The sequence below is a fragment of the Pygocentrus nattereri genome, chromosome 7 (assembly GCF_015220715.1).
Source record: "Pygocentrus nattereri isolate fPygNat1 chromosome 7, fPygNat1.pri, whole genome shotgun sequence".
NCBI lineage: Eukaryota > Metazoa > Chordata > Actinopteri > Characiformes > Serrasalmidae > Pygocentrus > Pygocentrus nattereri.
In genome coordinates, this window is record NC_051217.1 from 43,497,420 (window position 1) to 43,525,298 (window position 27,879).

The 27,879-nt window shown below is 42.5% G+C and overlaps 1 protein-coding gene across 1 annotated transcript in view; it reads left to right on the forward strand.

Annotated features, from left to right (window-relative positions):
* rab27a (RAB27A, member RAS oncogene family) overlaps positions 1–11,847 on the forward strand; it is a 38,544-nt gene extending 26,697 nt beyond the window's left edge. Inside the window, exons 3-6 of the mRNA XM_017705024.2 lie at positions 3,183–3,268; positions 3,568–3,671; positions 6,977–7,100; positions 10,992–11,847. Of these exons, the coding sequence (XP_017560513.1) occupies positions 3,183–3,268; positions 3,568–3,671; positions 6,977–7,100; positions 10,992–11,193 (516 nt within the window). The 3' untranslated portion in view covers positions 11,194–11,847. The remainder of the gene's footprint in view (positions 1–3,182; positions 3,269–3,567; positions 3,672–6,976; positions 7,101–10,991) is intronic.
* Positions 11,848–27,879: the final 16,032 nt, after the last annotated feature.

Consider the following 27,879-nt stretch of genomic DNA (forward strand, 5'->3'; position numbering starts at 1 on the left):
GTGTCTATTTGGTATTTAGCTTATTAAACTGTAAACACTGTCTGACCAGAGGAGGACGGGTCTCCCTTTGTGAGTCCAGGTTCCTTCCAAGGTTTCTTCCTCCAGTCTGAGGGAGTTTTTCCTTGCCACCGTCACGTCTGGCTTGCTCGCTGGGGGATATATGTTATAACTATATGTTTTCAAACTTCTGTAAAGCTGCTTTGTGACATCATTGTAAAAAGTGCGATACAAATAAACTTGAATTGAATTGAATATTCAACACATCTTACTTACATCCTTTTGTCTGATCAGTTAAAGCTAAAGGAGTGTTTTTCTCTCCGTGTTGCTTTAGAGATGCGCGTGCATCACACAGAAAGCTCTGGATTTAGCATAAATGCAAATATCTGCTGTAACAATACATTCTTTTCACTTGTTCAGTGAACAAACACATTGAATTTCATAAAACAAAGGTAGACATTTAGGCTGTTGCTTAACGAAAAGCCTGGTACCCATATTTCCGAGACATGTTAGGATTTGATGTGTTGATACTTCAAAATCACTCTGCAGATCTCTGGTGTTGTGTGTTTGTGTTCCTTCACCGCTACACGTTTCACTGCACCATCAGACCATGAACTCAGATCCTGCAGGTGTTTTCCCAGACCCTTACGGAGCGGTTAGTTTCTCCCTTTTTCCACCAACCGTGGGAGCTGGAGTGTGAAATAAGCCTTTGTTCCATTCACACATGCAGAAGAGCCTGTTGTAGTCCACGTCATGAGATGTCTTATGTACTTTTTACTGTAAAAGGTGCAAGGCCAGGAGGAAGCCTTCTGTAGTCCCACTGTAAAATCAGGTAATAGAGGGAAAACTGATAAATCATGCTGAATCATTTTGAAATGGAGAGAATAATAGACTGAAATTGCATTGCATTGGAATTCCACCAGTATTTTTTCATTTTAAGGGTGGTTTGGTGGGAAAAGCTCCGTTCTAGAGAAACTTTGCGGTGAAATTGTTCACAGTGATGGTGATGGGAACCAGACGTCCACCTCTAAAAGCTCCCGCATAGAAAGTTCCTACATGAAATGGTTCAGAATACACTGAGATATTGTTTTATATTAGTGTTGCAATAAGATTTACACCTAAAACAATCCATTTTAAAACCCATTCATGACAGAGAGGTACATGCAGGGTAAATTATTCCTTAAAGAAAACATTTTTCCAGATTTTCCAGTATTTCAATCATCAAAATTCCATTCTAAAACTTAGAAGACGTGTGGGTTCTCTGGTGGTTCTCTGATGGTAAATAAAATGTCTATATTTGTGTTGTAGTCATGGCGACCCCTGGTTCCCATCACCACCACTGTAAAGAAACCTGAATCATTTCGCATCAAAACACTGATTTACACTGTTTACAACTCAGTGGTTGAATTATAAATACATTTTTCAAAATCTGTGGAATTCCCCTTTAAACCATATTTCAGAGACTGCGTTGTTGGTGCAGCCTTGCAGGATCGTGCAGGAGTGCATTCTCTGAGTGTAGAAGAACTTGAGCCTTAAGGCAACATAATTTGCTTACTGCATACTTTAACATTCGAAGAGCTTCCGGCTGGGGAAGGTACAGCCAGAGAGGCCGGATAATGTATTTAAATTCAGTTCCAGTAGTTTTCCAGTACAGTTCCAGTTGGCACTGGATTTTTTTGGATACTGAGTGATATATATATTAGTAGTATTAGCACATACTCCATCGAACAAGCAAATTCCCATATTGTTTTTTCCTGAATTTTTTGTTTTCCTGATGCCCACTTAGAGTTTGTACGGTTTTAAGTACCAAAAGTGTCGTCATTCATGTTTACTCGAGCATTTCCAGCCTTCTTCTGTTTTCGTTACTGTGCCTTTAAGAATATGTAAATTAGCTCTGTTCTTATTGGCTCCTCTATATTGTGACTTATTAAAGAGAAGTAGCCTGAAACACTTCCTATAACTTCAGCGTGAGTGGATTTTGAAGTCAGTGTCTCATTGCAGCAGTAAAGGGCCTGATCTGACCTGATCATCTGAGAGCAGAGCTCCCTCCTAAAGAATAAACAAGCTGTTCCTACAAAGCAAACACCAGCAGAAGTCATTAAAACCCCGAGCGAGACCGAGTTAATGCTTTACATTTCAGGCACGTTTGAAAAATGCTTTTCAGAAAGGCCTTGAATTCTATCAAGATATGGACCTCAATCACTGCAGCCCACACGTAATGAATCATGAGCAGTCAACTGGTCACATAGTAACACACACACACACACACACACACACACAAAATATATATATATATGTGTGTGTGTGGCAGGTGGTCAATTCATTCTCTGAGGGTACAAAAAGTTTTATTTTTTTTTCTGATCTTTTTCCTTTTTTTATTTTTTTACATGTTCTGTATGTTTTGTTTTTTTTCTCCCAATTTCTACATTTTTTTTTTCTCCTTTATTCCTCCTTGTAATTTTTGTTTTCTTGTGTGTTTGCAGTTTATTGTCCTCCATCTACACGATGACAGCATATACTAAAACAAATTTGTAATACCACTAATAAATGAAAATTGAAGAAGATATAAGGGCGGGGTGTGTGTGTGTGTGTGTGTGTGTGTGTGTGTGTATTTGTACAAAAATACTAACACTGCTAATGTTAAAGCTAATTGTTGTAATTATGGATTATGCACAATTTATTATTCCAATTGGCTGCTAGTTTTCATTAAAATAAGTTTATTTTTTTTTATTTACCTTTTTATTTTTCTATTATTAAATGGTATGTAATGTGTTATAAACAGAGTCTTTCAGAGTTGTTTGCAGTGGAATTCCCCGTTCTACAAACTAACCGAGTCAGGACTGTTCACAGTGGTGGTGATAGGAACCAGACGTCCACCTCTAAAAGCTCCCTCCCAGAAAGATATTACATGGAGTGGTTATGAATTCACTGCCAGATTATTTTTCAGAGAGAACACTATTTTATCATCAGCATTGCATATACAAACCGATTTTCCACCGCTGTAAGGAAATTTGCCTACAGTTCGTCGTTTTATGTGGTTTTGCTCTGAATGACTTCCCAGTATTTGAATTATGTGGAAATTTCCCTTTAATTGTTCGTCACGTAAAAATTTGACGACAGCTTAAGCGGATGGCTCACTCTGCTGCTGGTGCGGTTTACAGCTTACAGTAAATGTTCTCTTAAAGGTGTACAAGTCCAGTGGGTCTGATGGTACAGCTGGGAGGGGCCAGAGGATACACCTCCAGCTATGGGACACAGCAGGCCAAGAGAGGTGAGAACAGCGGTGCTTTAACTAGTGTCCCACACTGCTTGTTGAGATCTGCTGAGTTACCAGTATGGCTACTTATTGCAATACATAAACATTATTTGCCTTCAAACGCCAACCAGACGAGGTGCTAAGATGGACATTTGACTTGTCACTGGTTTTTCTGGACGCTATAAACACAAACACTATGTAAACACTACAGAAACCGTGTACCTGTACAATGTAAATGTACACCATCATTAGCAGAACGTTTAGCCTTGCCTTGAACGTGGAACTGACGTTCTTTGCTTTGAATGCCGTTACAGGTTCAGGAGTTTGACAACAGCCTTCTTCAGAGATGCTATGGGCTTCCTGCTGCTATTCGATCTGACTAATGAACAGAGCTTCCTCAACGTCAGGAACTGGATGAGTGAGTTTGCCACGAGTGTCTACTACTCCGCCAGATCCTCACAGATGTAAACATTCTCACAGATTTGTACTGCCAGTTCTCCTAGCGGCTCCTGTAGAGGTTCTACTCAGATGACCGATCCCACAGTTGCGTTTATTGCTGTTGCAACTGTGAACCGTCTGACAACACTTATAGAAACTCTTCACTCTTGGTCAAAATAACTACATTCAGAATGTGAAAGGAAGCTGTTAGGATAGACTGGGCATAGTTGTTTCATATGTAATCAAGCCAATGGGCCTCATTCACAAATATCTAAATAAATCTATATAAGTCTTCTTAAAATTGCTCTCGAGAAAAGTCCTGATAAAAAGTCTACCCCAGATTCATGACGTCTTTTTAAACCATGGAACTGTTCTCTCCTCATAATGTATATCGCTGTTGTCGGAAGAAAACCTCTTATCTCCATTTTTGGTGTTTTTTAGTTTTTGACACAATTTGAAAATGCCTGTTGCTTTTTACATTATGTGTGAATTTCATGAAGATTGGACCAAAATAAACGACCCAAACTGACTTGGAAAAAATTCTGGTTCCATTGACTTGCATTAAAAGTAGAGCAGGTTTTTTCCTTCTCCTGTAAAGTTACCATTTTGGAGATCCGAGGTTTTCTTCTGACAACAGCAATATACAGGTCATCATACCCAGTATTGCACAATTCCCAGTGTAGTTTTTGTACAGTAATATAAGAAATTAAAGCTATAATATGTAGTTTTCCCATTTCCATGTATGCAGTTTGTGAGTCTGAGGTAGATAAATAAGGTGCAGGGAACTGTAGAAGACCAAACCCTCTGTGTGATCCAGGGAAGCAGCCGGATGTCTGTTGAAGTGAAGTTTATTCGTTGCGCATGCAGGACAACAGACACCCAGCTAGCCCGTAAGACATTGGGTTAACACAGTTATATAGCTGGACTGATACCGAGATTAGACCCAGCTCATACAGTACAAGTAACAGGTGTGACAAACATGACCATATAGAGGGAACCACAAAAATAGGCAGCCTAAAACACAACCTCAGCAAATGCACAGATACAGAATGTATAACACAGATACAACACGATTCACAACAGTAAATTCCTTCAGTACACAGGTGATAGAATATTGATATACATGTTCCAGGTTATGGAAGATAAGCAGAGAAGATTCTGTGTAGATGCCGTTTGTACCCAGTAACAAATCCCAAATAAGAAAGCACTGGTGAGTGTCAGAATCCTCGTGGAAACTGCGTACGTGGGGTTTTTTCTTCTTAAGAACGGTTGGTGAATGAGGCCCAGTTTTGGTAGATTCTGTTTGATCTTTTCTTTCCTGCCTAGTTCATGTCTTTTGACACAGTCTAAGTTGGGCGTTACGTTGTCTCATTAGATGGAATGGACTTTATGAAGATCGATTTAAACCGAAAAAGGTGTACATCAGCTTATGAATGTCAATTTATTAAAGTGCAAATATAAAAAAGTGAGTTATGCAAGTAATTCAGGGTCTCGGTTCCATTTTCAGATTTTGCAAATGTGTTTTTTCTACTTTTTGTTCGTTCGGGTCAACGTGTACACGCCTGCGGTTCATTTTCCTGTGTGCTGACTTTTGACAGTGTTGTTGCACCTCTCTCAGAATTGTGATTGCACCGCCCAGAGAAGTGCGTGAAACTGGCCACTATGGTCACTTCTGGGTTGTGATTGCTTGATACTATGCACAGTAAAGACCCCATCTTCACTCTTTGTGGGTTTTGAAGACGTGTCATCAGAGTATTTGGTGCAAGCTTGCTAGTAAGAGAGCGCCAGAGTAGAGTGAGGCAGTCATGGGCTGGAGGTTAGGGAACTGGCCCTGTGACTGGAAGGTCCTTGAGTGACACCGACACCGAGCACTGACAGTCCTTGACTGAGGTGTCCTTGAGCAAGACACCTAACCCCCAATTGCTCCCCAGGCGCTGTGGATAGGGCTGCCCACCGCTCCGGGCAAGTGTGCTCACTGCCCCTAGTGTGTGTGTATTCACTAGTGTGTATGTGGTGTTTCACTTCACGGATGGGTTAAATGCGGAGGTGGAATTCCCCATTAATGGTTGTGGGATTAAAAAAGTATCACTTAACTTATTGAGTGAAGGTGAATGGGGCAAAACGACAAAAATGAATAATTTCTGAATTACAGTTTTGCACAAAACCTCCAAATGACCCCTATAATTTAACACTTGCTCAAGAGCGCCTTCTAGCTTCTGACCCACCTAGAAGGCATGGTGAAGTGGCAGTGAATGGGATACAATATAAATACAAATTCTCTGCTAGAACAAGGACTAGCCTTTTACTGTAAAGAGTGTCATGCAGTCATGACCTGGAAGTGACCAAAGATTCGCACACTTTTCTGGGCTGTACAGTTCCGTTTCTGAGAGGTGCAACGGTACCGTCAAACGTTTACACGTAAAAAAAATGAGGCGTGATTTTAGAAACGTATCACAAAGATCGTGGATAAAGTTCAGATCTGTCTTTTCACTTTCATGTTCACAAACAGTAACACATCTACAATTTAGGCTTTACAACTAAGGTAAAGACTTCATGGCACATTGTTTGATTGTGATTCTGTGATTCTGAGCCCTGCAACGAGGCACAAGTTGACCTGAATGAAAAGTATGAAATGTGGGCAGAATGCATATTTACAGTATACACTGTTAGAAATAAAGGTACTTTGCAGGGACATTTTTCATTAATTGAGGTACAAACAATGTAAATGTTCCCTCAAAGGTACAGCAGTGGTTTTAAGGTCCAGTTGTGTGCCTTGTGTAAGTTTCTCCCACTGGAAAAGTACATTTACGCACCTAATGGTTTAGAACAGAACAATAAAATAAAAAGCCTGGAGACAAGGCGGGGTGTGTGGAGTCAGTACAGCTTAGAAAACATCATTTCAGTGGATTATTGTTCAGTTATGTTCCCTGACTAAAGATACCGAGATGTACCTTTGAGGGTACCACCCCAGAGACACTGTCACTGCCCCAGTGACAGTTTCATGCCTTTATTTCTGAGAGTGTGTGAAAATGGGACTGATGCACTAAAATTAATACCTAAACATTTAAAAGCTGATGTTCACCTTCAAATCACAGATCACAAACACACGATAGGTTTCGGCTTCCGTCTAACGTGTGTTTGCCAGTCTTCTGTAGAGCTCATTTGAGGGCTTCTTCACTTGACCAGGTCTTGGTCAGTTGGTCAGTTCACATATTTAAATATCCCTGAATTCAACGCAAACATGTTGAAGATTTGTGACACTTTGCCGTTGTTGTTCCTGGGCAGGTCAGCTGCAGTTGCATGCATACTGTGAGAACCCCGACATCGTCCTGTGCGGAAACAAGTGCGATCTGGACGACCAGCGAGCAGTCAGCGAGGATGAAGCTCGAGAGCTAGCTGAGAAATACGGGTGAGGACCAGTTCAGGATAAAACTCATCAGACAATGCTAAGCTGTTATAGTCCAGTTAGGACTGTGCTAATGGGATTGGGCTAACAGGTCCTGGCAGTTTTCAGCCAGTGCCACTTTAATGTTGTATTAAATAATTCCTATAAGCCTAATCTTTTAAAGGATGCTTAGACTAGACTTACTGTGCACCCAGAAGAGTGATGTAATGCCTGTAGTAAGCTAATGCTCACTAATTCAGTAGTTCAACCCAACAATTAAGCAGCTTGAATTTGACGCTAGACTGACAAACTTCATGTATCATGCTATCATCGTCATGGTTGCTGCTAGCCCTCTGAAGATGTATTCGACTTCAAACGCACACATATCCCTTCTAAGACGCTTCTCCTTCTGGGTCACGGGGGGTGGGGCATGGGGGCTTGCCTGGAGCCTATCCCAGCAGTCATCGGGCGGAAGGCAGGATACACCCTGGACAGGTCGCCAGTCCATCACAGGGCAGACAGACAGACACATTCACACCTAGGGGCAATTCAGAATGTCCAATTGGCCTGACTGCATGCCTTTGGACTGTGGGAGGAAACCGGAGAACCCAGAGGAAACCCACGCAGACAGAACCCTGGTTGCCCGGTCGGGGAATCGAACCCAGGCCCCTCTTGCTGTGAGGCAACAGTGCTGCCTACCACCGTCCTCGACTTCATATAACTAAACTTTTTGTATTATGCAGTGATTAAAAAAGAAAACTGGGATGTGACTTCATCAGTACTGCTTTAGGTACAGGAAACGTCCTAATGGGAAAGTCTGTTCACTCGCTGGCCATCTTAGCAAAGCTGGCGGCCAGTTTTTTCCAGGCAAACGTTGTTATGCTTTGGCTCAGTAACACACGTGAAACATCTTTGTCATGTTATTCTGGCTACAGCACTTATGCAGAGCTCCACAACTGAGGGGGGCTTTTCCTGATTGTGGCGTAGCCATTTAGCTAATTGGCTAAATTCTCTTGAAGGGCTGGACTTTTCCCATAAATAGTGGCCACGTTGAGCATTAATAGCTTCCCCATACATTTTTCAACCAGTGGCCCTTCAGCCCCTCAGTAACATCTCTGGCACTGGTAACAAATCACTGCTACCCTGTTAGCGTTTCATGGTGGGCTGCTATCTGTCTGGAGTTAATCAGCCAACGAAGGATGGAATATGACACTAGGTGGACAAACTTCATCAGTACTACACGCTTAGCCAGAAGGGTTCTATATAGTACGAAAAAGGGTTCTCTGTCTATCTACACAGTCTCGCGTAACTCTGGAGGGATAGCAGGCCACCGTGAAGATGTTATACACAATCATCTACAACATGTTCTCTACACGTCAATCTGAAGAACCGACTCACGATGCAAAGAACCCTTTAATCCTGCAAAGCATTTCTTTTGAGTATTCATGGTTCTATATAGGAACTTTTCTTTACTAAAGTAAATGTTCCTATATAGAACCGTGAATACTCAAAAAACACAGAGTATTTTTAAGCGTGTACTTTGGGTCGAGGAAGGAAATAACTGCTAGCATAGTGGCATCTTCACGGTGGCCGGCTGGCCTGCTGGCCTGCTAGAACCTCTGAAGATGTTAGACTGTATGAAACTAAACCGCTTTATGCAACAGTAACGCAGCCAAAGATGAAAGCCAGATGACACCAGGTAGACAAGTTTCGGTCAGCACTGTTCTGGGTATAGGAATGAAATTGCTGCTAGCATCTTCACGGTGGCCTGCTGACCCCCCTGAAGACATGCTAGATTTCCTCTGAGATGTGTTGCCATGCTGTGAGGTTTGCTTAGAGGGCAGAGGCAGTAGTGTTTGTTTAAGCACTGACCTGCTAATCTCTCAAAACTTGCCAGAATGCCAAGATGACAGACCAGCTCCAGGGTCAATATTTGCTAAGCTGACGCAAGGTACCCTTGTCTCAGCCACATGATCAGCAGAAGGAAGCATGTGTGTTTTAAATGCTTCCATAATCTCGTGGGGATGTTATTTCAGGCGATTGGAAATTAGACTTTGCACGCTTTAAATTCCGTTCGCAGTGGGTCTGAAGAAAAGTATCACGTCCGTTCTCAAGCTGCCCTGGTTAACATGCATAAACACGTAAGTGGGCACCAACCTTTTTGAATATCGTGAAGCACAATGCATACGCTGAGTAGCTTATGAGTGAAATATACACTAGACCAGCGGTCGGTCATCCCGGAGATTCATTCCGCTGCGGAGCTTTGTCCCAGCGCGTATCTAGCTGGATTATGACTCAGAAGAAATGATATCACGTTGTTGATCTTTGCTGTTTGCTTTGGCTGCAGCAAGAATCCTACCTTTCTTTACTTCTTACAGAAGAAAAGACACAACGTGTGAGAGTACATAATTGTGCCTGAGAGGTGGGAGCAGTTTTGGTGCCCTGAATGTGGTCAGCACTTGATCTGCTCACGTTAATTTGAGGGAGAGGTGTGGACGCTGTCTGAGTCAGGCTGTAAATCACGCTGTTGAGAAAGGCATTGAGAAACGCCTGCAGCTGTGATGCAACACGACCCTCCCACCTCCTGGCTTTCATGTTACCTTCTGTAAGAATATGAGCTCAGGGGCTTCACTGTAGGAAAAAAAAAAAGACAGGAGATGTAGTGCTGTTGGTGTACAGTAGTGTGCAAAAGTGTTGGCGCCCCTGGGGAAATGACGTTTTTGTTGACTTTTCTAAGGGAAAAATTTTGACCCGTCTTCAGAGAGCTCAATTAAATGTGTAATTACTGTGTATTTTGCTAACTTTAACATTTTGGACCTGTGCCGGCCATAAGGCAAACCTCTCTGTTTACCGGTCAGGGTACATCCCAACCCTCAGCTGTGGTCATGAGCTTTTTGGTAATGACTGAAAGACAGAGATCACGGATATAAGACGTGGAAATGAGATTATAATTCTACGTAGGGTGGCAGCTATACTTTACTCGATAGGGTGAGGAGCTCAGTCATCCTGGAGGAGCCCAGAGTAGAGCTGCTACTCCTCCACGTTGAGAGGAGCCAGTTGAGGTGGTTCAGGCATCTGATCAGAATGCCCCCTGGATGCCTCCTGTTGGGGGTTTACCAGACATGGCCTACTGGGACAAGACCCTGGGGTTGTCCTAGGACCCATTGGAGGGATTATATCTACAAGTTGGCCTGGGAGCTACTAGAAACTACTTTCTCCCCTAGATAAAGGAGGAAGTTTCGGGGGACAGGTTCGTCTGGGATTCTTTGTTCTTGTCCGGATTAAGCGGTTAAAGATGATGATGATGATGATCATGCGACTTGTGCAAAAGATATGATGTGTTTTATAATGCATGTTATTTTTTACAATACGTTTTTTACAATAAGCTCAGTAAATAAATAGATGTGATGCACTAAAATCTGATTTTGTTAAATAAACTAACATCCGTCCATTTGTGCAGGACCCTTCTTCTTCAATTTTGGAAATTAGAAGGATTTCTGCCGAAAAAATACCATTGTTTTTTTTTTTTTTACAGCAAACAGGTTTTGGGCATTGGGACATGGACATTACTGCTACTGAGTTCTGATTGGTTGACATTGGTTGACTTATGTTCTCATCTGTTGAGTGGTGATTTGTTGCTGGATCAGTAGATTGATCATTCCCTGATCTTAGTCAGATGGAGTTGTTGCCGATGTTGGGTAGTTCTGGGTAGTTCCAGTCTGGAAAGTAAAAATCCTCCCCAGGATTTTGGTCCAACATCCTGAACACCTTTGCTACTGGTTTGCACTTTATAGAAAATCCAGGCAGTTGGAACAAAATTTTCGGGAGGCTTTTTCACTTTCTGGACCCGAATGACCGACGTCTACATTTTTACCCCTCTACTAAACCCCGCCTCTTCTTTTCTGACCCTCTCAGGATCCCATACTTTGAGACGAGCGCAGCTAACGGTGAAAATGTCGCCCGGGCGGTGGAGGTCCTGCTGGATCTGATCATGAAGCGGATGGAGAGATGTGTGGACCGGTCCTGGATCCCCGACGGCACCATGCGCTCCAACGGGCACAGCGGGAGCGAGCTGGTCGAACCGCCTACGCAGGACAAAAGCAAGTGCGCCTGCTAGTGACCACCTGCTGCCCTCTCAGTCTGTTAGCAACCAGCACCATTGCCCTCCTCTACACTTGGATAGATAACACATAGGACAGGAGAAAGTGCCAATAATGTCTTAAGTTGGTCTGGAAACACGGCAGTTAGGCTCCAATCCCACAAATGAATCGATTAGGTAACACAATGGAATACTGCAGCATTTGTCTGCCTGTTTCTGCAGCGTTTGGCCGATTACCACAGACAGTTTCAACACGTTTTCCTGTACTTGTTGACTTGTATGCTTTTATAATAGAAGCCAATGGGCAGATGCTGAATATCCCTACAGTGAAAGCCACTGGGGGCAGATGCTGAAACATAGGCTTCTATTACACATGCATTTCTATATAGTGTTTTTTCTGTTCTTTTACTCAGTTGCTACTAATGCAGGTCCTTCAGACCTGGTGTGACCGGTTTGGTGTGAAATGGTTGATTGCAGAGACTCGGATTTCTTTACAGAGGTGGTGATGGGAACCAGGGGTCACCATGACAACACCACAAATATAACCATTTTATTTACTATCCAGAACCACGGGTGAACCTGTATGTGTCTTCTGAGTTTTACGTGGAATGTTGATGCTGATCGTGCAGACCAGAATAAATTCCCTGCAGAATTTCCGTGCAGGTCTGTTAATGCTGGTTCAGTTGGTCACTCAGCCTGGACATGACTGTGTGCTACAAATGCAGGTTGAAAATGCTGCAGTATTCCTTTAATAGTGAAAAACATTGCGCTACGATTCTCTAGTAATAGTCACCTCACAAAGACCGATGATTGCCATGCAATATTATGTCATACTGATTTCCTGAAGCCATTACCACATGCTGAGCTGGTGGTACTTGCAGCTTTGAACAACACCCAGAGTATTGTAGACCGCCTCTCTGGCGGAGGTTGTGGTTTTCCGCGTGCTGAGTAATCTGCACTTGCTAATGGCTTCTGTAAATCAGCCTGTTTCACACATCACTTCATACATTCTGGCATCATACTATAACGGGCCGACCTGGGACTGGACGCAGGGGGTCTATGTGCATGTGTGTCATCGTTTTATCAACGAGTTGAAAATAAGATAAAATTATAAGAAATTTGTTGGTTTAGGAGTTCAGATTGCTTTATGAAAATAGGCTGCACTCTTAAAAATGATGGCTCTTCAGGTGTGTTTTAGCTAAGACAGTGGTTCTATATAGAACCATGAATACTCAAACAACTCAAGGGTTCTGTGCATCGTTAAATGGTTCTTCAGATTGATGGAGAATGTGCTGTAGATGGAACTTTTTTTTTTTTGAAAATACAGCACCGAAATTGTTACGATGTCAAGCCTGTAACAATAGAAGATCCCTTTTTGGTGATATATAGAACCCTTTTTAAAAAGGTTCTGTTTAGAACCATATAAAACACATTCTCCATCAATAGCAGAACCCTTTTAGGTGCTATAAAGAACCATCTACAGCCCATTTGTCAGTCTGAAAAACTGCAAAAAAAACCCTTTAATCATGCACAGAGTTCTTTGTGTGTTCATGGTTCTATATAGAACCCTTGAAGAAGCATCTTTTTTAAGTGTGTGGGTTTCTGGGCACAGATTATTCGGTATGATAGTCAAGACTAGATGTTCTGCTGAAGATGGGTGGACCTCAGTGTAATCTCTGCCTGGAAGCCCAGCGTTGGGTGGGTTTTTAAATCTGATTGGTGAGAATTCATTTCATTCTTCTTTGTGGCCATTTTAGTGCCTTATTAGTGCATTATTATTATTATTATTTCTGTTTTTCCTCTCTGTGTATAAGATAAGTGCAATTTAGAGACCGGATCTCATGATCTCCCTCACCGTGTCTGTCAGTGAGTGTGTTTACATGCACTTAATAATCTGATAACAGCAGAAAATCAGATGTTGTCAGTAAACCGATCAACGCATTCACACACACTTGAGTAATCAGATAACGGAGAGGCTGCGGGTCTATATGAGTCAGACAGTAATCAGATTTCTGCCTTGCATCCAGCCAATAAACTCCCAGAAGAAGACGTGACCTAAACAAAATGTAGAACTTCATACTGGTTTTTTTTCTTAAAAATATCGACCCACTTTACCTAAAAATATAAACACGCATCATCTAGAAGATGAAGAGTATTTAAATCCTTCATTGCGTGAAGCGTGTAGTGTTTTCCTGCGTCTCGCAGCAACGCGGTTTGCCTATTTCTGGTACCGCCGTCTGTTTTCACGCATGCTCAGACTGAGAAATCCGAAAGAAATCAGAGTAAAAGTTCACAGCACGGAGAAATCTGAGCACTGAGCTCAAATCCAGCCTCTTTATCAGATTTCTTAATCAGATCACTAGACCTGACTCTGATCTATTAAATCAGACTGTGCTGTTTGAATAATCAGATAACTGCAGAAATCTGATTATGACCGGATTATTAAGTGCATGTAAACACGCTCAACGGCTGTGATGGACACTTGGTTTTTTAGTTGTTCTGCTCTATTTAGTAATGTAGCCTAAAACTCTTGAGCACATGAAACATGAAATCAGCAGAGATATTTACGTTAGTAGATGATTGATTGTAGGCTACGTGTGCAGCGATGTATCACTCTCTGCCATTTGTCAGATTTGAGCCCTACCTTCCTTTAAAGGGCCGGTGTTCTTCTTTTGCAGTTCTAAACCAGCACGGAACTGCAGTTTAGTGCTTTTTCCCACCCCAACACACCTAATTCAGCTTGTTAGCTAAATATAGTTTATAATCACCATCAGCTATTGGCTGAGATGTGCTGGATCACAGAAAGCACACAGCAATGCAGCCGTACTTTACAGTAGATTACGGTTCAGTTACATGGTAAACGGGGCAGCGTTGCCCATGAATGCTGATGTTTCTAATCACTCAAAGGTTATTTCCAAAGTGCCATTATGACCAAAAATGTGTGATTTTTGTTCCCAACACTCTTTAAAAAAGAAGACGATGCTTTAGCGGTTCTTTAGTAAAGAAAATCGCTGCTGTCGGAAGAAAACCTCATATCTCCATTTTTGTCATTTTTCAGTTTTTGACATAATTTCAAAGGACCTGTTGCTCTTTACATTGTTTGTAAATTTCATGATGAATGGACCAAAAGAGACGTCCCAAAATGACTTGGAAAGACGTCTGGTTCCATTGACTTGCATTAAAACTAGAGTAGGTTTTTCCCTTCTCCTGTAAAGTTACCCTTTTGTAGATACGAGGTTTTGTTCCGACAGCAGCGAAATGTTTCTATATAGAAAATAACTTTTTTCCCATGATTAAAAGGTCCTTTGCATCACGGAAGGGCTCTTCCGACTGATTCAGAAGTGTTCATGAATGGGCTGTAGCTGGTTCTGTATTTAACCGTTTTCTATATAGAACCCCAGAGGGTTCTTCTATGGTCACAAGCTTGACATCGTAACAGTAGAAGAACCCTTTTGGGTGCTATACAGAACCATCTACAGCACATTTTTCAGTCAAATGCAAAGAAACAAACATGCAAAGGGTTCTTTGAGTGTTCATGGTTATATATAGAACCATGTAAAGAACCCTTGAAGCACCAACTTTTTTTAAGGAGTGAAGTCTTAAGTGCTACGATTTCAGTCTTACCACCTCATGAACGTTCAGTTACATAACGAAGCGTTTATAAAATACTTTCTCAGGATTCATCAATTTAAAAAAGTAAACAACTACTGTCGCTCCTGGGAATGTGTAGAACAGCGGTTCTCAAACTGGGGGCCACAGGAAAGTCTCAGAAGGAGCTTTTTCCAGTTTATTCAATCTGCTTTGGAGATGCAGGTCAAAGTTGTACTTGTTTAAAATTGGTAGATGTTACTAAACAACCGCCCTATGAGGCTCACGTAACGTGCTGTCCATCATAGAACAGGGCCTTTGTGTGTGCAGGTCAGTCAGTCAAGTAGCTTCGGAGAAAGCCAGCAAAGTGGACAAGGTTCTGGTGAGACGTCCTCTGTCAGGCACAGGCCTTGGACTAAAAAAGTGCTGATGTAGAAGACCTGACGTGTGCATTTGGCGCCACTGACCGAGTATTCGAGCGCACTGACCACAAACATGGACCGAAACCTGAAAAATACCTGCCTTATTAAGCACTAAGACGTTGGACACAATCACACATGAAGCGTCTAAACTAATGTATAGTCTTTAACACTGAATCCATGCTAAACACTGTCTCTATGCCAAATATGGAAACCATATTCTATGTTTCAGAAAATAAATATATTTTATTATTTATTAAAATGGCTTCACAAAGCACTTTTTGGTGTGTGGTTCATGTTTTTTTATATTACACATATAGATATTTTTAGTTTCTGCATAATTCAATCACTGAGATGCAAGTCATTCATGAAATGGTTCATTAAAGAGAAACTCTCAGGTGTCTTTACAGTGGTGGTGATGGGAACCAGGGGTCGCCATGACTGCAACACAGATATAGGCACTTTATTTACCATCCAGAACCACCAGAGAACCCACACGGGTCATCTATGGAATGTCGATGATGGTAAAATATTTATAAATCTGGAAAAATACCTTGATTTTTTTGTTGACCACATTGCTCTGTCGTTCCTTTTGGTTTCTGTGTGTATAAAAACGTAACATGTCAAAACGAAAGAAGCGCAAAGCCAGAGCACCAATCAGGGCCCAGCGGTCACTTTGTTTAGAGCTGGTTTTGACCTGTTGGTCATACCGACCCAGTGCAGCACGCGGTTCAACGTCAGCGCAGCAGCGTAAAACTTTGGGAGAGTCTGTTCAACATAAATGATGAACTAACCTAACTTTGTGTAAATAGAGCTCAATATAGAAATATGTCCACATATGCAGTCGAGACTGACGTGGCTTTTTTCTGAATTTCTACAAACACCATTTCATTTTATAGTAAATGAGTTTGGGCTGGTTTATGTTTATGAACAGACGCCTACAGATCAACATAGTAAAGGAGCTCATCTGTGATCCTGAGTTTAAAGCCAGTTTTTATTCAACTTAAACTTGGAACTAAGTTGTAAATAAATCTGAAACTGAAACTTTGCTTGTGTGTAAAAAGTGATTTCAGAGCCACTCGGTTCTCCCTGATGGAAACTGTTTACCTTCAGTGTTTTGTGCTTCTGATCATTTTAATAGACGTCAGCGTCACTAATTAATGACGTTCTATTAAAAGACTGGTTTACCAAGAGAGACGCTGGAGGACTTTCACCTGAAATGAGTTCATGAAGCCAGTCTGGTTATAAAAATGATAACAGGACATCAGAGCCAGAATTCCTCTTTTAGTACTTTTACTTTATACTTAAGTACATTTGAAGGGAAATACTTTAGTACTTTTACACAAGTGGAGGTCTAAAGGGAGGAACTTCTACTTTTACTGGAGCAATGTTTTAATTTGGGTCTCTGGTTTAACTCCAGTACATGATTTGTGTACTTCGTCCACCTCTGATGAACACAGCGATTACATTCTGTTCATCATGATAGTCAGTGCACCGTGGACTCCCAGCCGCTTGAGGGCGACATATTCCTGGAACGTGTGTTCATTTTCAGCGATGAAGGTAGCGAGTAAGTTTAAATGTTTGTTGAAAATGTCGAATAAATTCTTTTAAAAAAGTTATTCTTGGTCACGTCTCGTGGGATTAAATAAGAAATTACGGTAGAGTCATAAGGACGACTGTAAATCTTGTGGAACGAACGCAGGGCCTTGGTGTAGTGGAGAGTTTGTGCAGATCCTGCGATCTACAACTCAGAACAGCTGAAACTGGACGGACGACATGATTTGGAGATCAGCGAATCTGGCCAACGGTCGAGCCGTCGTCTACAGAGAGAGGATAAAAGGTGATTTTTATTCTAATTTCATGACCTGCTCTAATATTAATACGTTTAAACGTCTCTGGTGTCGTTTCCTCCTTTTCTTCTACACTCATAAAAGCATTATTAATAAAGGCTTTGACTGCATTTATAACTATGAGCGCTATATAGAACCATGTCCTGCTTAAATGGTTCTCTGCATGGTGAAGCAGCTCTTTGGATCCATGGTTGGTGCTATGTAGAACTATTTTTAAAATATGCAACATGTTCTCCATCAAGCTAAAGAGCCATTTCATCATGCACAGAACCCTTTACACTGGCAAAAGGTTCTATACAAGTAGAACCATTGCCTTTACATAGGAACCCTTAAAGAACCTTTTTTTTTAGCTTACAGTGCAGCCTGACCTGGATGCTGTCCCTGCTGAAAATAGTCAGAGAAACCAGCTTTCTGTTGGTTCCTGGAGGTGTCCAGTTGCCAGTAATGGTCATTTGTGGTTTCCTGATTGGTTGATATCACAGTGTGAAGCTCATACAGTAAAATGGTTCTTCAAGGGTTCTTTAGTAAAGGGAATGGTCATATAGAACTGGGACATAAATAACTAGTTTATGAAGCGATATAAGGTTCTTTAAAGAACGCTTTTCATGAAATGGCTTAACAAAAAAAGCACCAAAAAGGGTTCTCGTATCTCCAAAATGGCAAGTTTACAGGAGAAGGAAAGACCTACTTTAGTTGTAATGTAAGTCTATGGAACCAGATGTTTTGGGCCGTTTCTTTTGGTCCATTTATCATGAAATTCACACACAATGTAAAAGATAAAAGACACTCAAATGATGTCAAAAACTAAAAAAAAAACGACAAAAATGGAGATATGAGGTTTTCTTCCAACAGCGGCAATATGTTGTCTCATTGGGTGAGGGGGTGGGGTTAGGCTAACTTCCTGAGTAAAATCTATAGTCTGTACCAGGTTGTCTCAAATCCACATCACCTGAGGGCCAGGTGTTCTTCAGGGGGCTCCAGAGGAAAAAAAGTATTGCATGCTTTTCCTCCCACACACACTATGTTGCCAAAAGTATTCGCTCGTCTGCCTTCACACGCATATGAACTTGAGTGAGATCCCATTCTTAATCCATAGGGTTTAATATGATGTCGGCCCACCCTTTGCAGCTATAACAGCTTCAACTCTTCTTGGAAGGCTTTCCACAAGGGTTAGGAGTGTTTATGAGAATTTTTGATCGTTGTTCCAGAAGCACATTTGTGAGGTCAGACACTGATGTTGGATGAGAAGGTCTGGCTCGCAGTCTCCGCTCTAATTCATCCCAAAGGTGTTCTATGGGGTTGAGGTCAGGACTCTGTGCAGGCCAGTCAAGATCTTCCACACCAAACTGGCTCATCCGTGTCTTTATGGACCTGCTTTGTGCACTGGTGCGCAGTCATGTTGGAACAGGAAGGGGCCATCCCCAAACTGTTCCCACAATGTTGGGAGCATGAAATTGTCCAAAATCTCTTGGTGCTGAAGCTTTAAGAGTTCCTTTCACTGGAACTAAGGGGCCGAGCCCAGCTCCTGAAAAACAACCCCACACCATGATCCCCCCTCCACCAAACTTTACACTCGGCACAATGCAGTCAGACAAGTACCGTCTCCTGGCAACCGCCAAACCCAGACTCGTCCATCGGATTTCCAGATGTAGAAGCGTGATTGGTCACTCCAGAGAACACGTCTCCACTGCTCTAGAGTCCAATGGCGGCGCTTTACACCACTGCATTCCGCGCTTTGCATTGCGCTTGGTGATGTAAGGCTTGGATGCAGCTGCTCAGCCATGGAAACCCATTCCATGAAGCTCTCTACGCTGTTCTTGAGCTGATCTGAAGGCCACATGAAGTTTGGAGGTCTGTAGTGATTGACTCTGCAGAAAGTTGGTGACCTCTGCGCACTATGCCTCTCAGCATCCGCTGACCCCACTCTGTCATTTGACGTGGCCGACCACTCCGTGGCTGGGTTGCTGTCGTTCCCAATCGCTTCCACTTTGTTATAATCCCACTGACAGTTGACTGTGGAATATTTAGTAGTGAGGAAATTTCACGACTGGACTTGCTGCACAGGTGGCGTCCGATCACAGCACCACGCTGGAATTCACTGAGCTCCTGAGAGCGACCCATTCTTTCACTAATGTCTGTAGAAGCAGTCTGCAGGCCTAGGGGCTCGGCTTTATACACCTGTGGCCATGGAAGTGATTGGAACACCTGAATTCAATGTTTTGGATGGGTGAGCGAATACTTTTGGCAGTATAGTGTATGAATAGTATAGTATAGTGTATGAATCTGAACTGCAACACACTCATTTAAGCACATCTGAATCTTTGTTTAGTAGCCATTTGTCTGCATTTGTAAAGTCTCAGCGTCTGTCCAGAAGAGGAAATCGAGAAGTTCTGTTCCCTCTAAGAATAAAATTAGGAATTGGGGGATGGATTACCACAAGATCGATTTCATTCCAGACTCGCCTGCTCTGACCTCTGCAGGCTTTTTTCTGAAGTATGAGCCACTGCTGACAGCAGCAAGGTCAAGCACAAAGGTAGCCAGCAATGGGAGGAAACACGGAGTGAGTGTGATTGAAATTGATTGACTTTGGCTTTGGGGATATAGTAACGCAACACCCCTGATCTTCAGTCAGACCCTCAGAAAGTAAAAGCGTGTTCAAAACGTTTGGTGTCAAATGCACAAAAGATGCATTGAAGTCAGTTTCCAGTGTCCTTTGGTTTACATTTGGCACCAAAGCTTTGAAATGTGTCACTCTGTGTAAGTTTGTCTCTGAGAAATGTGCTGTGGCACTGCGAGCCCTCTTATTACCATTCTGTGACGTGGACTGTGTGCTAATGATGTGCTGAGACTATTTTCTTCAGTTTGACAGAGAAAGCTGGTGTCCTTGAGTCGGTTTAAGTGTCTCACAGATGGAATGGAGGTCAAGACTCACACAAATCCTACTGCTCTGAGCCTGAACTCTCATATATATGGATCATTCTAGCAGTGACTGGACTTTAGACCGGAATCGTTTGCTTTGATTGACTGTGTACCTTAATCGTGTAAACTATTTTATTAAAACAAATGATTGAACATTCCGTCCTGTCACTACCAGAACAATCATAACACCTCCAGAACTTTACCAAATGTTTCAGTAGTGACTGTTTCGCTAATTCTTGCTCATTTTGAGCAGAACTCAAAAACACAGCTATACATGCATAAAATCGTCATATTTTTCCTTTAATTTCTTTTCAAGTTTCAAGAATGACAATTCTTAATGCTCCACAAAGATTTTTAGACTTTATACACATTTACTTTAAAACAGTGACATCCTGCTCACCATGTGGCCATGAGGGACAGGGATGCAGAGTGTGTATATACACACACACTCACTGGCCACTTTATTAGGTACACCTTGCTAGTAAAAGGCTGGACCCCCTTTTGCCTTCAGAACTGCCTTAATTCTTCGTGGCAGACTTTCAACAAGGTGTTGGAAACGTTCCTCAGAGATTCTGGTTGGTTATTTGAGTTCCTGTTGCCTTTCTATCATCTGGAACCAGTCTGCCCGTTCTCCTCTGACCTCTCACACCAACAAGGCATTTTCTTCCATACAACTGACCGCTCACTGGATATTTCCTCTTGTTTGGACCGTTCTCTGTAAACCCTAGAGAAAATCTGTGTGAAAATCCCATTAGATCAGCAGTTTCTGAAATACTCAGACCAGCCCGTCTGGCACCAACAACCACGCCACGTTCAAAGCCCCTTAAATCCCCTTTCTTCCCCGTTCTGATGCTCGGTCTGCACTTCAGCAAGTTGTCTTGACCACCTCTACATGCCTAAATGCACTGCGTTGTGGCCGTGTGATTGGCTGATTAGCTATTTGTGTTAACAAGCAATTGAACAATTGAACATGATAAAGTGGCCGGTGAGTGTATATGTGTATATATATATATATATATATGTATGTATGTATGTATGTATGTATGTATGTATGTGTACATGTGTTAGTTATATATCGGTCCTCTTGGAAGAAAACCTTGTATCTGTTTTTGTTGTTTTTGACATAATTTGAAAATACGTGTTGCTCTTACACATTACACATTGTGTGTAAGTTTCAAGATAAATGGCCTAAAATGACTTGGAAAAAAATCTGGTTCCATTGACTTACATTAAAATTAAAGTAGGTTTTTTCCGTCTCCTGTAAAGGTTACCATTTAGGAGATACAAGGTTTCCTTTTGACAACAGCGATAAATTGGAAAATAAATAAATAACGAAATTCATTTTGCACAGACCACATGTTATCTAAATTTTTTAGTATGCACAATATGTAAAATGTGTGGAAGTGTTTTCTCTCTAGAGGATTTTTTACCTTCTTTCACTTAGAACGTCAACAGTCATCAACACACAGTCGTAAAGGAGTGGGCTTTACATGCACAGGAAATATCGGTGCTGTATTATGAGTATTATTAGAAACTAAAAATAGCAATAGACAAAATGAAGTGTTTTCTGTTACCATCAGCAGTTTTAAAATCTTGTTATTTCCAAAATTCAGATGGACACACATGTGGTGGTGGACAGTGTACCAGTTGAAATTCTTCCTCTAGTATTTTGTCATAATCGTTATTCCTGTTCACAAACAAGCTCAGATAACGTGCCGGACAAACAGCACGAACAAGACTGGCGTTATCCTGTTTAGCTGAACGGCTGACATGGACAGTCAGCTGCACCAGACAACGCCACTGCCTCGGTCTCGACGGCTTGACTACAAAACAAGCCATGGACCAACTGGTACTGAGGCTCCAGTGACTGGAATATTTCCCAAACTCCAGGATCGATTTCACTCCAGACGTGATATTTGCTCTTATAGGAAAGCTGAATTCATCGTTCATTGAAATAAAGTGGCGAAATAAAGGCCTGACATCAGAAACGTGTCGGCTGATGTAGGTCATCAGAGGGAAGAGTGCTGAGTGGAGACGGCTGCGTAACTCACCTCACCTTTATTTCTTTCATCTCTGCAGCTTTTCAGAGTAGATATTACTGCGTTCTGTCGGCAGGTGAAGAGGAGAAACTGAGGAACGTTGAGGAGAAAGTTCTGCGTCTGATTTGACTGTATGATGCATCACTGCTGAGAACAATAGACAGAAAATAAACACAGTATGTGTGTGAGAGTGAGGGGGGGGGGGTGCAGAGGGAGAGAGAAATGGAGAGAGAGAAGGAGAGACCGGGTGGTTAGAGAGAGAGAGAGAGAGACACACACAAATGGAGGGGGGCAGAGGGAGAAAGAGAAAGAGAGAGAATGGGAGAAAGAAATAGAGGGAAATGGGGGGGTGCAGAGGGAGAGAGAAGGAGAGATAGGGTGGTTAGAGAGAGAGAGGGACACACAAATGGAGGGGGGCAGAGGGAGAAAGAGAGAGAGAGAGAGAGAATGGGAGAAAGAAATAGAGGGAAATGGGGGGGTGCAGAGGGAGAGAGAAGGAGAGATAGGGTGGTTAGAGAGAGAGAGGGACACACAAATGGAGGGGGGCAGAGGGAGAAAGAGAGAGAGAGAGAGAGAATGGGAGAAAGAAATAGAGGGAAATGGGGGGGTGCAGAGGGAGAGAGAAGGAGAGATAGGGTGGTTAGAGAGAGAGAGGGACACACAAATGGAGGGGGGCAGACGGAGAAAGAGAGAGAGAGAATGAGATCAAGAGAGAAAGAGTGGGGTGGTTAGAGAGATAGAGAGGGGGAGAGAACGGGAGAAAGAAATAGAGGGAGATGGGGAGGGGGTGGTTGGAGAGAGAGAGAAACAAACGGAGGGGGGCAGAGGGAGAAAGGGAGAGAGAAATAGAGCAGGAGGGAGAGATAGAGGGGGAGAGAAAGAAAGACAGGGTGGTTAGTGAGGGGGAGAGATAGAAATAGGGGATATACAGAGAGAGGGAAGGAGGGAGAGAAAGACAGATGGATAGAGAGGAAGGGAGAGAGAAATAGAGGGCAGGAGAGACAGAGGGGGTGGTTAGAGAGGGGGCGAGAATGGGAGAGAGAAATAGGGGTAAATACAGAGAGGGAGAGAGATAGAGAGGAAGGGAGAGATAGAGGAAGGAATAGATAGATGGAAATAGATGAAAGGAGAGAGAAAGGGGGATAGAGAGAAGGGGAGAAAGGAAGCACGACAGGGTAACAGGAGGAGATAGAGAGACAGGGAGAGTTAGACAAACAGGGAGACGGAGGAAGGGATAAATAGATGGAAATAGAAGGAGGGAGAGATAGACAGAAAGAAATAGCTGAAAGGAGAGTGAGAGAAGGGGAGAAAGGAAGAGAGACAGGGAAACAGAGGAGGAGATAGAGAGACGGGGAGAGTTAGACAAACGGAGACTGAGAGAGGGGGAGATAGAGAGGGAGTGACAGGTTGGGGTGTGTGTGTGTGTGTGTGTGTGTGTGTGTGTGTGTGTGTGTGTGTGTGTGTGTAATGGTCTGTAGCAGATGAAGGACAGAAGTTCGTCCACTTAGCAGCGATAAAGCAGCTGGCTTACTGAGGGGGCTGGACATGAAACCATTAGCCTGGTGTCACCATCAGGAAAAATCCCTTTTCTGCACGATTCCAGATCTTTTCTATGGAAGCCTGTTCCCACCCAGGAGAGGAGGTGTGACTTCACATCTCAGAATAATTACTTTCCCAAGATTCTGAGATACTATGTCGAAATATTGAGTTAATGTCAAGAAAAAAAAGTAATTTCATGATATCCAGTCATTATTATGACTTTTACAAGTCATTATTTTTAGGAATATAAGCGTTTTGACCATCAGCATTTTGAATAAAATGTCATTATGCAGAGATACAAAGTCAAAACATAAAAATCCTGCATGGAAACACTGTTAGAAGTGAGAACCTGTTGTCTCCATCTAACCAACTTCTTTCAACCTCTTTCATTGTCTCAGTAGACTACATGCGGTGTGTTAAGGACTGTTTTTGTACATAAACCCACACAAATGTTATAAGCTGACTTCTAAATAAGCACATAAAAATGCAGTACAGTGGGTCTTTTAAAGAAACTCATTTAAAGAACTTCATTTCACAGAAGGAGTGATCCTGTTCTAGTTGTGGCCAGAAGATGGCGGCAGTGCGTGGTCCAGTCTGGGGTGTGGCAGTAACACTGGAAAAGAGGAGTGAGGATGAGGATAAATGTGTTTGAGCCAGACGTCGATCAATAAATCTGTCGTTTTCGAGTCAAGGCTGGCCGTTTGGCAGAGGAAAGGGTTCAGAAAGATGAAATAAGAAGGAAATGAATGGCTGAAAATGAAGCGCTGCACATGTTTGTCCTGTCAGTGCACATAAAACGCTTTACACCCACCAGCATGAGTAACAGCACTAAACACCATCTTACTGAAGAGAATTACAGCGGAGGCCACTAATGGGGGACCGCGGTCCAAGTCCGGACCCAGACGCTGTCCTATGTGGACCTGGGCCTGTAACCGATAAACTATGGAGAATTATTTAATTTGGATGGGGCGGTCCTGTTTTAATGGGCGTGGCTTTTCTAGCCTTTACAGTAGCTTTAGCAGCTGGAGACTCACAGACCAATCGCATTTGTAGTAAATATCACACGTGACGCTACTCAGCCAATCAGTGAGCACAAGGCGGGACAGGGAGGGACAAGGCGAGAAACAGCAGTCGGAGAAGAAAGTGAGTCAGAGGGAAGTTATTTCACATGCTGTGCTCTAAAAAGTACGGAGCCCCACTGGTGACATCCTGTATAAATAAAAATAAAGCGTGGCCACGACTTTGTAAGCTGCAATCTCGTTCCCACACCTCACTAAGTCGTGGCCATGCATTAGGGTCTCGTTCTCATGCCTTACAAAGTCATGGCCACGCATTAGGATCTCGTTCCCATGCCTTACTAAGTTGTGGCCACACATTAGGATCTCGTTCCCATGCCTTAAAAAGTCATGGCCACGCATTAGGATCTCGTTCCCACGCCTCACTAAGTCGTGGCCATGCATTAGGATCTCGTTCCTATGTCTTACTAAGTCGTGGCCACGCATTAGGATCTCGTTCCTATGCCTTACTAAGTTGTGGCCATGCATTAGGATCTCGTTCCCATGCCTTACAAAGTTGTGGCCACGCATTAGGTTCTCGTTCCCATGCCTTACAAAGTCGTGGGCACGCATTAGGATCTCGTTCCTATGCCTCACTAAATCGTGGGCACGCATTAGGATCTCGTTCCCATGCGTTAATAAGGTGTATTATTACCACGTATTATTTTTATTTATACAGGATATCACCAGCTGGGCTCCGTAAAAAAATTGCTGGAAATGTGACTGAACTGGCCTTTATTTGATTTGATATTCAGCTGTCGACTGTATAAGATGCTGATATTCCTACTAGGCTACTCCAGTAAACAGTGTATGGCGCTGAGTCATAATCAGGTCTTTTTCTCTAACTGGACCTTATTGAATTTTAATTAAAGACCCCTGGACTACAGGATCTGATTCGGCTGTTTATTGTCATGTTTCATCAAGAAACTCGCTGCGGTTCCATTAAAGGGCCCCTATCATACAACGTTCTTGCTTTCTTCTTCTCTCTCTGAAGTTTAGTTTTCCTGTAATCGTAATACAATTTTCAACCTTATATTCCACAGAATGAAACAGCATGTTTTTGTTTCTGCGTCCTCGAGACTGATATGTGTCCTAATGTTCCTGCCGTTTGAACGAGAGTGAGCCCACCTCCCTAGGCCGAAGCTAACGTACTAGCTCCAAGCTAACATGCTAACCACGAACTAGCTCGCTATACCGTCATAGCATAACTCTTCGAAATGCAGGGCCACTCTGCATTAAAATGTATTTTGGCTAAAGCTGTTGCCCTGGAAATAAGCATTACATTTGCAGAAATGGCCCTGGTTTGAGTTGGCATCAAACTCTCTGTTTAATATTCTAGGACCTTCATCCTCCTCTACAGAGAGCAAAGCTGCTCTCAGATCAGTATAATCAGCGCAACTTTTCCTCAACGCCAGTTCTAATCAGCCTCGTCACCCCTGCAGGGAGTATCAGTTTCACTGGCCAAAGAGCAGAAAACAATATTACTGTCAGCCACAGACAACGGTCATCCTTCATATTTAGAAGAATAGTTTGAAGAAAAAACTAAATTACATTACACAGTTACAGTTATCCCCTCAACCCTAAATGTAGTTCATCAGCAAAGGCATGTCTGGTAGACTTCCCATACAGAAAAGAAAAAGTTGGACATGCACCCCTGATTAAATGACACCACACATCTTTCACTGGGGACATCCATAAATATGACATCTTTCTGCACAGTTCAGTGCACGTTCTCTAAAAACAAAGTATATTTGCCACAATGCACATTTTGTTTTATTTTACCCTAGTATGTTAAATTCACCAAATAATTAAAAGTGTTTATTGAAGAAAAAAAATGATGTTCCTTATAGAGGATGTGTTAACTTATTTACACAATCTACAAAACGTGTCGTTTGACCAGGGTGCCAAAACTTTTGCACACGACAATATATATAAAGTTTATGTCTCAAATGTATGGAAATTGCCCTTTTTTTTTTTTTTTTTAATGTACCTGGAAAGAAACCATCTACAAACCTCAGTTTGGGACAGTATGTGAAATGCCCTTTAGAAAAAACAGAAAGCAATTTAACTTTAATAGCACTTGACAGTCATTTCAGGATGAAAGACACAAACTAATCCAGTTTCATGCAACTGTACAGGGAGCCAATTTCATCATATCTTGCACTTTTTCAATCTGAGACAGGTCTGGACTGCAGGCAGCCCTGTCTAGCTCAAGCACTCTCTGATGCTATGTCATGTAGCTTGGTGTTGTTATACTAAAATAAGCATGGATGTTTGGGGACGGCCCCTTCCTGCTCCAACATGACTGCGCACCAGTGCACAAAGCAGGTCCATAAAGACACGGATGAGCCAGTTTGGTGTGGAAGAACTGGACTGGCCTGCACAGAGTCCTGACCTCAACCTGATAGAACACCTTTGGGATGAATTAGAGCGGAGACTGTGAGCCAGGCCTTCTCGTCCAACATCAGTGTCTGACCTCACAAATGCGCTTCTGGAAGAGAGGTCCAAAATTCCCATAAACACACTCCTAACCCTTGTGGAAAGCCTTCCCAGAAGAGCTGAAGCTGTTATAGCTGCAAAGGGTGGGCCGACATCATATTAAACCCTATGGATTAAGAATGGGGTGTCACTCAAGTTCATATGCGTGTGAAGCCAGACGAGCGAATACTTTTGGCAATAAAGTGTATCTCCATGCTAAGTAGCGCACTAGAAAGGCCCATTACTAGTTAGCTACATTAGCCTCCTAGCTCCAGTACAGCACAGGCACCAAACATGTCTCAGCTGATTGATTGCATTTGTGGTAAGAGGGGAAACTGCAGGAGAACCAGAAGTGCTTTAGAGCTAAACTACAGTGTAAATAACTGTCTGTTTCGCTCTCTGTCTTTGCTGGTTAGCCTTATCTCTCTCTCTCTTTTGCTCTCTCACTCACTCTCACTTTCTCTCTCTTCCTGTTATCAACAACTAACCACTGAATAAATAATATTCGCTCTAAAATCAGTTCAGTCTGAACAAATCAAAGTTAGTATACAATATTAATCCAGTGCTCTGTCAGAAACACAGCCTGCAGCCCACCTGCGAGTAAGTGCTTGTACCTACAAGCCGTCTCTGCTGAAAAAGTACCATTATGGTCAAAACCTAATGATTTTGCTTTGTAATAGGAATTGGCTTAATGTTGTCACACTAGAGACCACTAGTTTCCTGTAGAACACCTTTAGATCCTGTTAAGAAACCAACAAATGACTTTAGAATCAGCCATTGGTCTCCTGGTCAACTATTAGGATCATTTACATTATGA